Source organism: Trichosurus vulpecula, chromosome 8, assembly GCF_011100635.1.
Source record: "Trichosurus vulpecula isolate mTriVul1 chromosome 8, mTriVul1.pri, whole genome shotgun sequence".
In the NCBI taxonomy this organism is placed as follows: domain Eukaryota; kingdom Metazoa; phylum Chordata; class Mammalia; order Diprotodontia; family Phalangeridae; genus Trichosurus; species Trichosurus vulpecula.
This window is the reverse complement of record NC_050580.1, coordinates 223,054,503-223,067,519: the sequence shown is the minus strand read 5'-3', so window position 1 is coordinate 223,067,519 and position 13,017 is coordinate 223,054,503. Positions and strand designations below refer to the sequence as shown.

Here is a 13,017-nt window from a genome sequence, read left to right as displayed (position 1 = left end):
TTGCAACAATCCAGATCCTTCCCATGCCCATACGATACCTATACCGAAACAAAGTGCAACAATACACCTGTATTGCAACATTTCTATCCTGTCCCTCTGCAACATTTCTGTTCCTTCGCATGCTGTCATCCCCATACCCATTGGCCACTTGCTTATGCCCATGTAGTGCAAACCCTATAAAAATGGATGATTTCTCCCAATGAATCGCAGTTCCTTCCATCTTGACTCCTGCCTCATCATTGCATACCGAGACAGGTCCTTGTTGGTCAAGGACCCCCAGAGGAGAGGAAACCCCCTACAGATGGCTATGGAGGAGAAAGTGAGGGTGGTGACCTTGCACAACCCTCTCTCGCTCAAATCTAAGTCAACTGCAAGTCATGTCATCACTTTCCTGATGTCACGGTCCTCTTTGAAAATGAAGGACAAACACTATCACAATATACCCCAAGAGTTCGATACCAGGATAGAAAGTTTCCACCTATACCAAGATATCCAGTGTCATTTTTTTTCTTTTTGGTGATATCTTTTGGTTGGGGACTAGCTGAGCAGATTGCGGTATGTTAATACAACCAAAATTAATCACTGTACCATAAGAAATGATAATTATGAAGAATTCAGAGAAACATGAGAAGACATAAATTAATGCAGAGTAAAATAGGCAGAACCAGGAAAGCAAATGTAATACAACAATTGTAAATAGAAAGAACAGCAGTGATAACAAAAAACAATCCTAAAACATTATAGTTATAGTGACTAATTTTGGCCCCGGAGAAGAGTTTCCAGAATTTACCTCCCTTCCTTCCCCACAGTAGTGGGGGACTATGGCTGTGGACCATACTGAATGTGCTGTCAGATTAAGTCAATATGATAGTAGTCACTGCCACCATATTAGCACAGTATAAACTTTCTTGGCGATGGATGAGGGAGGCTTAAATACAGAAATGAAGGTGATATAAAAAAAAAGGCATTCATTTAGACCAGTAATAACAACAACAAGAAAAAAAAAACCACCACAACGTCTGGCAAGAGTGATTTAAGCCTGAAACAGAATCTCACAACTGGGAAGGACTTCCAAAGCCATAGAGTCAGTGGTCCTCGAGGGTATATTCAATAGGAAGTTTCCTAGTGAAGGGGAAACCCTTTACCTTCCCATTCATCTCCCCTGAGCCAAGCAAACCATTCCACTCTTGCAGAGGCTCTGATTGCTACCAAATTATATCAAATCCAAACTCACTTCTTTGCAATTCCCGCCTCTTTCTCCTGACTGTGCCTGAAGGCCAAGAAGAAGAAGACCAGTCCCTTTCCCATGTGAAATCCCTTCCAGTACTTGATGACAGCTGCCACATCCCTCCTTAAACTTCTCCAGTACCTTCGATTAATCCTCATGTATTCTTGAGGCCCTTCACCATCCTGCTTACTGTCCTCTGGAATTTCTCCAGTTTAGTCCACCTAAAATGTGCCATTCATATAATACTTGAAGCGCGATCTGACCCAGTCAGAGTACAAGTCTAAGAATTCATTAGGTTTCTTGTCTGCCACGTACCTTCTGACTCATTTGAGCTTATAGAAAAGGGAAGGGAGGAGGGGGTGGGGGAAAGGAGGGAGGGAATAATGCATTGTGCCAAGAGTTTTTTTTACAAATAGATCATTCAATCCTCACAATATGACTTGCCCAGAATCACACAGCTAGAGGCTGGATTTGAACTCAGGTCTTCCTGACTCCAGGTCCAGTGTCTTTTTCAGAGAAACTGCTATCTGGTCATACCACTTTCCCTCTCTTGTACTTGTGAAGTTGATTTTTTTAAACTCAGGTATATGATTTTACCTCCAATGAGTTAGGATCAAAGATGCAGAGAAGTTCTACAAGTCAAAATTTTTCTGAATCTTGGCTCTTTCATCTGATGGTAGCTTTCCCTCCCATAACCATTTACTTTTCTGGGTCTGGTTTCCCCACTTACATTGGGGGCTGAATGATGCATATTTGTGAAGCACTTGACAATCTTCAGTGATTATTCACAAGGTCTAGTCCTAATGCCTTACAAACACAAGTAGTTCATTGCAAATACTAGGTGGGACCTCACTTTAATATGGTAATAAAGCCAATCAGGAAATAATAAAGATAATAACTGACATTTATAGAGAGCTTTGAGATTTACAATGTATTTTACAGAACAATATGCAATGTATGTAAATCAGGATATAGACATTTGAAGGAGTGGGACAGTAATGGGAGGGCCTGGTCCATAGGACAAGAAATGAGACGGTAAGGCCATGGGGCCTCTTGTTCAAGTAGAGCTGGCTGCTTGGGTTTAGCCACTGAACCTCAAATATGAGAGATCAATGACGCTCTTGAGAATGGCTGGGCAAGAGCTACAGGCCAGAGGTTAGTGAGCCTCTCGTGAACAAATGAGGAATGTAAAGACCCAGGGGAGGGGAAATTACACAGATCATGGCAGCTACAGCTGGATTCAGAGGAAACTGTCTTTAGGACCCAGTGCCTCACACCCTAAAGAACCATCCCCTGTCTGAGAGGTTGGCTGTAGACTGAAATGAGCCACGGGCATTTGTACATGGTTTAGGAAAAGAAATTTCCCCTAAGTCTGTCTGGAATAAATCAAAATCTCATCCACCACAAAGTTGCCCATTCACTAATCCCCAAGCCACACATGGAAGACTTAAAGCCTCATCAATCCCGGTTACTGCATGGCCTCCAGGGAGCACAGAAGAAAAATAAGGCTGGGCCAGGCAGCTGGCCTGCTCCACCCCCCAGTCCCTATCTCTGGGTAATTGAGATTTGCCCACAGATAATATAGTATTTTTAAATGAAAAAAGAAAGCCTGGTGCCAAAAAAAAGGAAAAAGGGAAAAAACCCCAGGAGGGGATGCTTGGTAAGAATAAGAAGAATGTTATGCAGTGACTTCATTCTCCCAGAGGACAGAATAGTAATGACAATCATCTTCACCTCCCTATATTTGAAATGGGTTTTCTTCTGGGTGCCCTATGGTCTTCCTGACATCCTCCACTTGTTCATCCTAACACATTTCCTCCGAGGGAGGCTTCCAACCAAAGTCTATGTTATAGCAGAGGTTATTCTAGCTCTCCAAGTTCATCTGAAGCACAGAAAAGCATGGGGCCTGGGCCACCTCAGTCCCACACAGTGGCTCCTAAATTCTCTCAAATTGAAGAGGATCCGTGGTATTCCCAAGGGTCAGCACTAATCATTTGATTCTCTAGTTTTGTTTTGTTTTTAAACAACTTCTCCTGTTATGAAAAATGTCAAATTACCCTAATTTTCTTTGACTTTCTAAAACTAGGGAAGATCTGAGTTCAAGTCTGCCCTCAGAGCTTTACTAGCTGTGTGACCCTGGGCAAGTCACTTAACTGCTGTCTGCTGCAGTTTTTTCAGCTATAAAATAACAGTATCTACCTCCCAGGGTTGCTGTGAACTTGAAATGAGATAACATTTGTAAAGTGCTTTAGCAAAGTGTCTGGAACAAAGCAGGTGCTATTTAAGTGCTTGTTTGGGCAGCTAGGTGGCACAGTAGATAGAGTGGCAAGCCTGGGATTAGGACAACTCATCTTCACAAGTTCAAATCCAGCCTAGACACTTAGTAACTGTGTGACCCCGGGCAAGCCACTTAACGTCCACCCCATTTGCCTCAGTTTCCTCATCTGTAAAATAAACTGGAGAGGGAAACGACAAACCAGTTGAGTATTTTTGCCAAGAAAACAGCAAATGGAGGTCACAAAGAGCCAACACGACTGAAAAATGACTGAACGACAACCACAAAAGAATGCTTATTCCTTTCCCTTCTTCCTTGGAGAAATTTAAGTAACAGAAGGTGGTGTGTGTGTGTGTGTGTGTGTGTGTGTGTGTGTGTGTGTGTTAGTGAGAGAGAGAGAGAGAGAGAGAGAGAGAGAGAGAGAGACTGGGAGAGGGAGAGAGGGAGAGAGAGGGTGGTGGTGGTGGTTAGGCAAGCAGAGAGTTGTCCAGGGTCACATGGTGGCTACAAAGAGTAACTAGTTAGTATGTTATGAAGTTAGGACAGCCTTGCAAATAAACAAGTGGCCTAGCACCAGCAAAGTCAAAACGCTCAATGGGCATAGCAAACCTCCAGAACATGCTCTTCTTCCCCTTCCTGGCAATCGGGCTAAACCCCAAGTGCACAGCTCGTAGTAACTGTGCCAAGAAAGCTTGTTTCCTTAAGGCCTTGTCATAGTCAACAAGTCAGCAAGCATTTATTAAGGCTTCCTATGTGCCAGGCAGTGTGCTAAGCGCTGGGAATACAAACACAAACAAAAAGACAGGATTAAGCCTGCCCTATCATTCGTTTTACAGCCCTGCCCATAGTGGCAAACAGCCCTTAAAATGTTTGCATGCATTTCTCCTTTCATCAGTGGGGCTGTGTTGATGCTCTCCATTCAGTCCAGTTACGTATGCTGTGTAAACAGGCAGGATGTTGCTGTTCAGTCATTTCAGTTGTGTCTGACTCTTTCTGGCCCCAGGGTTCTCTTGGCAAAGATTCTGGTTTGCCATTTCCTTCCCTAGCTCATTTTGCAGATGAAGAAACTGAGGCAAACAGTTAAGTGACTTGCCCAGGGTCACACAGTTAGTGTCTGAGGCCAAATATGAGCTCAGGAAGATTAGTTTTCCTGACTCCAGGCCGGGCATCCTATCCACTGCATGGTCTAGCTGCTCCTAATAGGCAGGATAGGGTAGGAGAAAAAGTATCATAGGATGACATCGAGACCCTAGAGACCATGAAATCCAACTCCCTCCTTTTTACAGAGGAATCAGAGGGCACAGAGAGGTCAGTCAACTTCCTCAGGCTTGTGTCTGTTCCAAGATTATTACCCGGATCCATTTTGATGTCCCAAGGTCACCTCAAAATCAGTATGAGCAAAATAGATAGTATCCCCTTGCCCAGACTGACCCCACTTCTTGCAGTGAAATGACCCTCTTTCTACATCCTTATTAAAAGTTTTAAAGCCATTTTTGATCCTTCCCTGTTCATCTTCTGTGTCCAATGTGTCACGAAGCACCTAGTTATTCCTTAGAAAATTTTCTCCCTCTTCCTATTGCTACCACACTAGTTGAGGCCTTCATTACTTCATTCCCAAATTATTAAAAAACCTTCTTAGGGAGTCAAATAAGTTTGTTTCTTCTCCTCCTAATTTGCCTCTTATGCCCAGTAGGTAGTCAGTTATCAGCTCAAGGAATACTGCCAGACTGACTTTCCTAACACACTATCATGTTACTTGTGTGCTCAAACTGGCCTTGAAGCCAGGATGTAAGCCCAGGCATAGATCTCAGGGACCAGAAGCAAGGCTACACCCACTTCTAACTACACTGTTTAAGAACAGCCTCCAAACTACTGACGAGACATTTGGGGGAAAAAAAGGTACAAGGTACAAGTATGCTCTAACTTCATTATTACCCTTGGATGCCAGTCTTGCTGTGGGGCTAGGAAATGAAGCTGCATATATAATCACAACCCAGGAAACTGGGTCTATAAGAAATATAGATGAATTCTTGTGGCTCTCGTGTGGGTCTGGAGGTTTTTATGATGAGGTAGACAAAGGAAGCACACAATTTTTATAAATGTATCAATCTAGGGCAGGGAGTCCCCAGTTGCTTCTGAAAACACCAATTGTGAGTATAGATAAGAACAAACATGGGGGCTGGTAGATGTCTTGTGATGTTGGGGGCTGTCCTTCTGGATACATCAGTCATTTCAGCTATTTCTGCTGACATGTTCACTGTTCTCTTTCTGAGGGAAGGGGCCTGCTTGGCATGCTTACTGGCTGTGTAAACATGGGCAAGTCACCTAAGCTTTTTGCTTCAGTTTCTTCATCTGTAAAATGGTGCTGTGGAGACCAAGTGATGTACATTAAGGCGTTTTATAAAATTTAACATTATTTTAACACAAGAACCCAAAAACTTTATTCCCTAAGGAGTAGGAAGACTGTTAGAAATCATTTAGCCCAAGCCCTACAATTTATGTATAAGGAAACTGAGGCTCCAAGAGGAGAAATTTCCTCAAGGTCACAGTTAATGCAGCAGAGCCAGAAACTTGAATCCAGGTCTCCTGACTTCTAGCTTGGTGCTCTGATTTAAATAATTTAATCTCTCTTTAATCAATGTCTTCCATGAGGGGTCATCTAACTCAGTCGCGGCCTGTGATACATCAGACAACCATAAGAACTACAAATTCGAAATTATGTCAGAGTAGTTAGAGTTCTACCATTTCCATCAATTTTCATTTCCACCAAAACTAAAATTTAAAACTAGTTACTGCGAAATGGCTTGATGGTTGGTCTTTTTGCACTTGAATGGTCCAGCTTGAGAGGTATTGGAACATCATTAGGCAGTTGTGAGAGAAAACATGTGGGCCTTTCATTTTATTTTAGTGCAGCTAAGAGAGAATGGCTGTGAGAGACACTGTAGTCTATGGAACAGAAGATTGATCTTGGATTCGGAAACACAGGAGTTTAAGTTTTGATTTTGACACATATGAACTATGTGACCATGGACAAGTCATTTAAACTTTCAGTACCCCTGATAACTTTTTAAGTCTCTAATTCCACAGTTATAGGCAAAGAACCAATCTACACTGTCTACCTGGCATTCTCTTAAACTGATGAAGTCATAGGTGGAAGAGAAGAGGAAGAGGAAGGGATGAGAGTGAAGGAGAGAAGGGAGGGAAAGAGAAGCGGGGTGGGGTGGGGAGAGGGAGAGAGAGAGAGAGAGTTAGAGAGAGAGAGAGTTAGAGAGAGAGATAGTGAGAGAGAGAGAAACACAGAAAATTCAACTCTGATACTTAACATGAAATCTGTTACTACCCTCCAAAGCATTCAGATTTTTCATTTAGAAACTGGGTATATACCAGAAAAGGTCCCTACAAGGTGCTTGCAACCAGGAGGTTCTTTTTACAAGAATAGTGAAAGATGTCCAGAGGGAGTTTAGTAATTACTATCCCTTAAAATTACTTTTCATTTTGAGATAGTGAATAGAGAATTTGGAAGAGTCTATTGGACTCAACTTAGTTTTTTAGACTCCTACTATCCTTTTCTCCCCATCAATAAAAATTGCTTTATTGATGATATCAGATTCCACATGTTGTGGGACAGACACTGGAGATCACAGCTTTCCATGCTTAGTGGACATCTGAAGGTACTTCCTCCTCTCAGAAGCTGGAAAAGGGGTGCGAAGGTTTCCTCAGGCATGGCCACTAGGGTATCCAGTCCAGCAGGATATACACTGATGATATTCATGACCTCACACACATATATAGACACATAAAATCTCAGTAGTTGGAAACATAACTGAACAAGCCTGGAATTATTTTCAATTTAGAGTTTTTCCTTAGTAGTGGTAAGGGAAAAGTATTTCATTCAAGTTTCCTATATCACACTAAACTAAACCAACCCCCCTCAAACCCCATCCCCTACCCCCCCACCTTGCCCTACCAACCCAAAAACAAAAAAAAGTTTAAAAAAAAGTGCAGAGCAACTTTATAATATAAGCACACAGGCAAACTTAGCTTTGCTTGTCAAAACAGAACGACTATATTCAGGGACCATATATGAATGTCTAATTGATCCCTGAAGATTTCTCATGAGAAAGTCAGAGAAACTGAAGTTAGACACAAGGAAAAAGTTACAAAATTCCTCCCCTTTCTCCTTTTATCATCATTTTCCATTTTACTGTATTCTTTCATTACAATGTTGATTGCCAGTTCTCTCACTGACCAGAAATATGAAAAGAAATTACAAAACTTCTATTTTTTAAATTTATTTTTTGTTATCAAAGACAATGTCCAGAAACATTAAGTACTAAAGAATTTGTTCATGGCATTGTTTTACAAAAGTTCCTAATGGAGGGTGAATAGTTTATTTTCAGATGTATCCTTCATTTATTAATGATGAGGTGATGAATCAATGCAATTACTTAAAAAAAAATTTAAAGAAAAGAACATCTAATTCTCATTCTGAATCTGTTGGTCAAAGCGGGTTTGGTGGTCATGGCACCACCAATAGTTAAGAACCAACTCTTCCCCCACCAAGAGAGGGAGTGGAGTTTGGTCCTTCTGAACAGGTCACACAGATCTCTCAAATATAGGCACCATGTTTGAAATCTCACACATATAAAATATGTTCATGTCACTCAAATTACACAATGTGGCAGTGTTAAAAAGTCAGAATTATAGTCAATTAATGACAGAGACAGTGTAGGCCAAACGCTCACTTGATAATGAATGAAGGGGATGGAACCTTGAAAGAAGGGGCCAGGGAGAAAACAACTGTTTGCATGTGAGTAGGCTATTGGTCTGCGCACAGGGCAAGTGCATTGTAACAAAATGTGTTCGTTAAGGAGGAATTCCAGCGATGGTCCATCCATCTGTTTGAAGCTGTTCATTCAGTCTCAGGCCTGAAGGCTTTCATTTGTTTAACTCTGGGTTAAAACATAAATTCAAAGTCTAGTTAGTATGCTGTTTGGCTCAAACCAGTTTGAACTGAGTGAGTTTGTTCCATTTCTTTGCCTGCAAATTCATTTCTCAGCTTCTGGGTATGTGGGGTACTTGACTGTCTCTATTTTCTCCTTCACTTTGTAGGAAGGGTACAAGCCTGTTCTCCCTAGTTTCCTATTGACACCTTTAGAATAGCCATCCCAGTGATTTCCAGCCACGCCAATAACATCTCCAGGGTCCATAGGGATTTCATCGGCAGTTCGTGGTTGATGAGGATAAACAGCAATCTGGTTGTGGGCATTCTGGCCCCCAAAATAGTAAATGTCATCCAAAGAGTGGAAGTAGGCAGAGGCATCTGGATGCAGTGTCTGCATGATTTCATAAGCAACTCGACAGACCTTGGAAAAGAGGGAAAAGAACAATTAGTATAGAAACACATCAAGGAAAACCACAGGCTTGGAAGAGGTGTGGATCTCATTCAAGGAGTATGACATAAATCCGGTCTATCATGAGAGAGCGAATGATTATGCAATTTGACAGTCCATCAGATGGTAAATTCCTTGAGGGCAGGAGCTGTCTTTGGCCTCTGTGTATTTCCAGTGCTTGGCACAGTGCCTGGCACATACTAGGAGCTTAAAAAATGTTTATTGATTGATTGACTTTACTTCTCTGACTTGTATTCTTTTCTACAAAAAGGATGAGAAAACAGTGCTTCTACAGTGTGCCTGATATGTATGGGCTACTGGTGTTGTTGTTTGGTTGCTTCAGTCGAGTCTGACTCTTTCTGGCCCCATTTTAGGTTTTCCTGGCAAAGACACTGGAGTGGTTTGTCACTTCTTTCTCCAGCTCATTTTACAGATGAAGAAACTGAAGCAAACAGGGTTAAGCAACTTGCCCAGGGGTCACCCAGGTAGTAAGGATCTGAGGCTAGACTTGAACTCAGGTAGAGGAGTCTTCTCTGACTTGAGGCCTAGCACTCTATCCACTGCACCAGTTACATACCATCCCCCTTGAAATAATCTTGGGCAGGGCCGGACTGGGCAGGTAGATGTCTCAGTGGACAGAAAGCACATTGGGCCTGGATGTCAGGAAGACCTGAGTTCAAATCTGGCCTTAGATACTCACTAATTGTGTGGCACTGGGCAAGTCATTTAACCTACCTCTGTTTGCTTTAATCCGGTGGAGAAGAAAATGGCAAATGACTCCAGTATCTTTGAGAAGAAAGCCCCCTGGACAGCACTGGCATGCTATGGCCATGGGGTCATGAAGAGTTGGAGTAAACAACAAGGGCTGGATAGGTCTCCGCCTACCTAACGGTAAATCAAGCAGTCACTCAGTGATGAAGACCCCACTGCTCCAGAACCATGCCTCCTACCTGCTGGCTGAAATCCCTTCTTAGTCTAACATGTGACAGGCAGCTAGGCAGTACAGTGGAAAGGGCAGTAGACCCAGAGTCCAGAAGACTTGAATTCTAATGCAGTCTCAGCTGCTTACTAGCTGCTTGACCCTGGTCCAGTTTGTCTGCCTCAGTTTCCCATCAATGTAATGGAACCAACCTCACAAGGTTATCATGAGGACTAAATAGATAACATAAATCTAATGCTGTGCAAACTTTAAGGCATTACATAAATGCCAGCTTTTATTAGTCATCTGTATCATAGTATTATGGACACAGTGCACTAAAGCCTTGGCTGTGCCACATGACTTCACATGCATAATGGGTGGGGGAGGGAGGCAGAGAATTTGGAACTCAAAATTTTAAAAAATGTAAAAAATAATAATAAAAGAAATAACATGATCTCATGTCCTGGACTTGGTCTTATTTGAATCAAAGACCTAATTAGTCCTCCCTGAATAGAATTAATCTCGTGAAAGGATCTCAATTCTCTGAAATTAGGATTAAAGTTTCTCTTTTTTATAGTAACCGAACCAGGAGTGGCAATGTTTTTGTTTAATTCAATTAAGAGAAGCAACTCTTTGTTCATCTTTGTTCACCAGATTAAAAGGGGAATGGAGAGGGAGGGAGTAAGTGGTTTCAGGGAGATATTTTTCCAGGGATATGCTAACATTAATGTTTCTATTATTCAGTTTGGTTTATCAAAAAACCCCAAACCTAAACTACATACCTATGTTTTACTTTGCTGTGGACTTTTATCTTTTGTTTTAGGACAATTATAAATATAAGTAGAGACTACTTGGGGGATAGAAAATTCCAATGAGTAGGGGAAACTGCTTCTTTGCTTGCTCGCCAAGGGAGACTGCATATAAATAGGCTATGATAGACTTTGGCTAAAATACAGAGTATAAAATTTCCTCCACACCCCTACCCCCCGTGATAAAAAGCAATTTCAAGTCTTTTCCTGAGGAAAAACTTTTAAAGACAGAAAACACTGGGAACCAACAGAAGGGAATAGCATTATGGTAGAGAAAGGACACAGACTAGAGAGGCTTTACTTATTTCAAAACATGCCCCAGGCCTGGCACTGTAGATGGAAAATGTTCACATTCAGTATGATGGTAAAGTTGTTAATAACATATAGCATGACAAAAATAAAAAACAACGCATCACAGCTAAAGTCCAAAACCCAGTTAATATCAATTTGAGCCAGAAGATCAGTCAGTCAATAAACATTTATTAAATACCTCTTGTGTGCCACAATCATCTCATCATACCTTGTGTATTCATAAATCCTTAGCACTTAGTACAGGTCCTTGAAACAATTTAATTCAATTCAGCCAACATTCATTAAGCACCAATTTTAATCAAGGCACTACACAAAGAAGTCTCTGTCCCTTGAGGAACATTCCACAAGGGGCTATAAAAAACAGATTTAAATGTATACAAGATAGTTTCAGGAAGCATCAACAAGTGGGGAGAAGGATTGAAAGGAGGCTTCACAGAGGGAGATAACTATGAGCTGAGCCTCGAAAGAAGCTAGTGATTGTAAAAGGCAAAGGTGAGGAGACAGTGTACTCCTGGCAAAGGCAAAGAAATGGGAGAAAGAAGAATGCTGAGTTCTGGGAATGGTAGGAGGTAAGTTTGGATGAGGTGCAGAATATGTTAAGGGGAGTTAACATGAACATGAAAAAGTAGGTGGGAGCTAGACAGTGGAGGGGTTTTAATTCCAGATTAAGGAGTTTGTGTTTTATCTTAGAGGCAACAGGGAGTTCCTGAAGATTTCTGAGCAGCAGTAACATGGCAGGATACATATTTAAGATAAATTAATTTGGTGGCTTTGTGGTAAATGGATGGGGAAAGAGGAGAGACTGAAAGTTGAGAGATCATTTAGGAGAACAAAGCAACAGTCCAGGCAAGAGGTTATGAGGTCCTGAACTAGGGTCCTGGCCAGATGAGTGGAGAGAAAGGAGTTGATGCTAGAGGTGTTGTAGAGGTAAAAAATGAAAGGTTTAATCAACAGAAGGGATACAGGGAGAGAGGGACAGGCAAGAATCAAGAATGACCCTAAGGTTCTGAACCTTGAAGAAGAATGGCACCTTCAAAAGAAACAGGGTGCTCTAGAGGAGTGTTAGAGTTAGGAAGGAAAACAAGATCTGTGTTTGATGAGTCTGAAGCAACCACTGTTGACATACAGGGGTAGCCATCCATGAACAGTTGGTAATACAGGACTTTCCAGATTAGATTAGGGATGGATGCGTAGGTCTTGGAGTCATCTGCATATAGATGACAACTGAAATCCTTGGGAACTGATGAAAGAGTACAGAGAAAAGAAGAGATATAGCAAAGGAGACTGAGTCAGAATGGTCCTGTGACAGGTAGGAGAAGAACCAAAAGTAGGATTATAGAAGCCAAATGGAGAAGGGAGTAGAAACAAAGTATCAAGGAAGAAGGGGTAAATCGAAAGTGTCAAAAGCTTCAGAAAGATAGGAAAGAATGAAGACCTAGTGAAAGCCATCAGCTTTAGCGGTGAAGAACTCACTGACAACCTGAGAATAGTTTCAGTTAAATGACAGAATCATTAATTTTTTTTCTTTTTTATGGTTATGAACTTGACAAACGTGAATACTTCCATATACTAAGAACAGAAAGAGGATCACATATGATACCATGATTTTCTATTACATACAGATTTTTAAAAATACATATGAAACTTGGCAGCTTAACACTCTGCTTTCTTGTAATATTTTTAAAAAATATTTTAGTCACTCCTTTTCTTTTTTTGGCAGGGTGGGTCGTAATTATTATCACTTCCTCTCAAATCTTCTTATAACTTTCCTCCTCAATAAAAATAAAAGCCTTCCCTTGTTAAAAAAAAAAAAAACGGACTGTCAAGAAAAATAAATCAACAGTGGCCATGTCTGAAAATTTCTATACCTTTAATTAATAACCTCTGTCAAGAGTAAGAAGCATGATTCATCAGTAGTCTTCTGAAGTTGTGATAGACCTTTGCACTGATCCAAGTACTTACATCTTTTAGAATAGTATTCCTTTTACAATACTACGACCATTATATAAATTGTTCTACTGGTTCTGCTCACTTCAGTCTGTATCAGTTTATGCTATTCCTCATAGGCTTCTCTGGATCCA

At 41.2% G+C, this 13,017-nt stretch overlaps 1 protein-coding gene across 1 annotated transcript in view; it reads right to left on the bottom strand.

Annotated features, from left to right (window-relative positions):
* Positions 1 to 7,806: 7,806 nt before the first annotated feature.
* Positions 7,807 to 13,017, bottom strand: part of FUT8 (fucosyltransferase 8) — a 277,270-nt gene continuing 272,059 nt past the window's right edge. Inside the window, exon 10 of the mRNA XM_036736089.1 lies at positions 7,807 to 8,869. Coding sequence (XP_036591984.1) covers positions 8,552 to 8,869 — 318 coding nt within the window. The 3' untranslated portion in view covers positions 7,807 to 8,551. The remainder of the gene's footprint in view (positions 8,870 to 13,017) is intronic.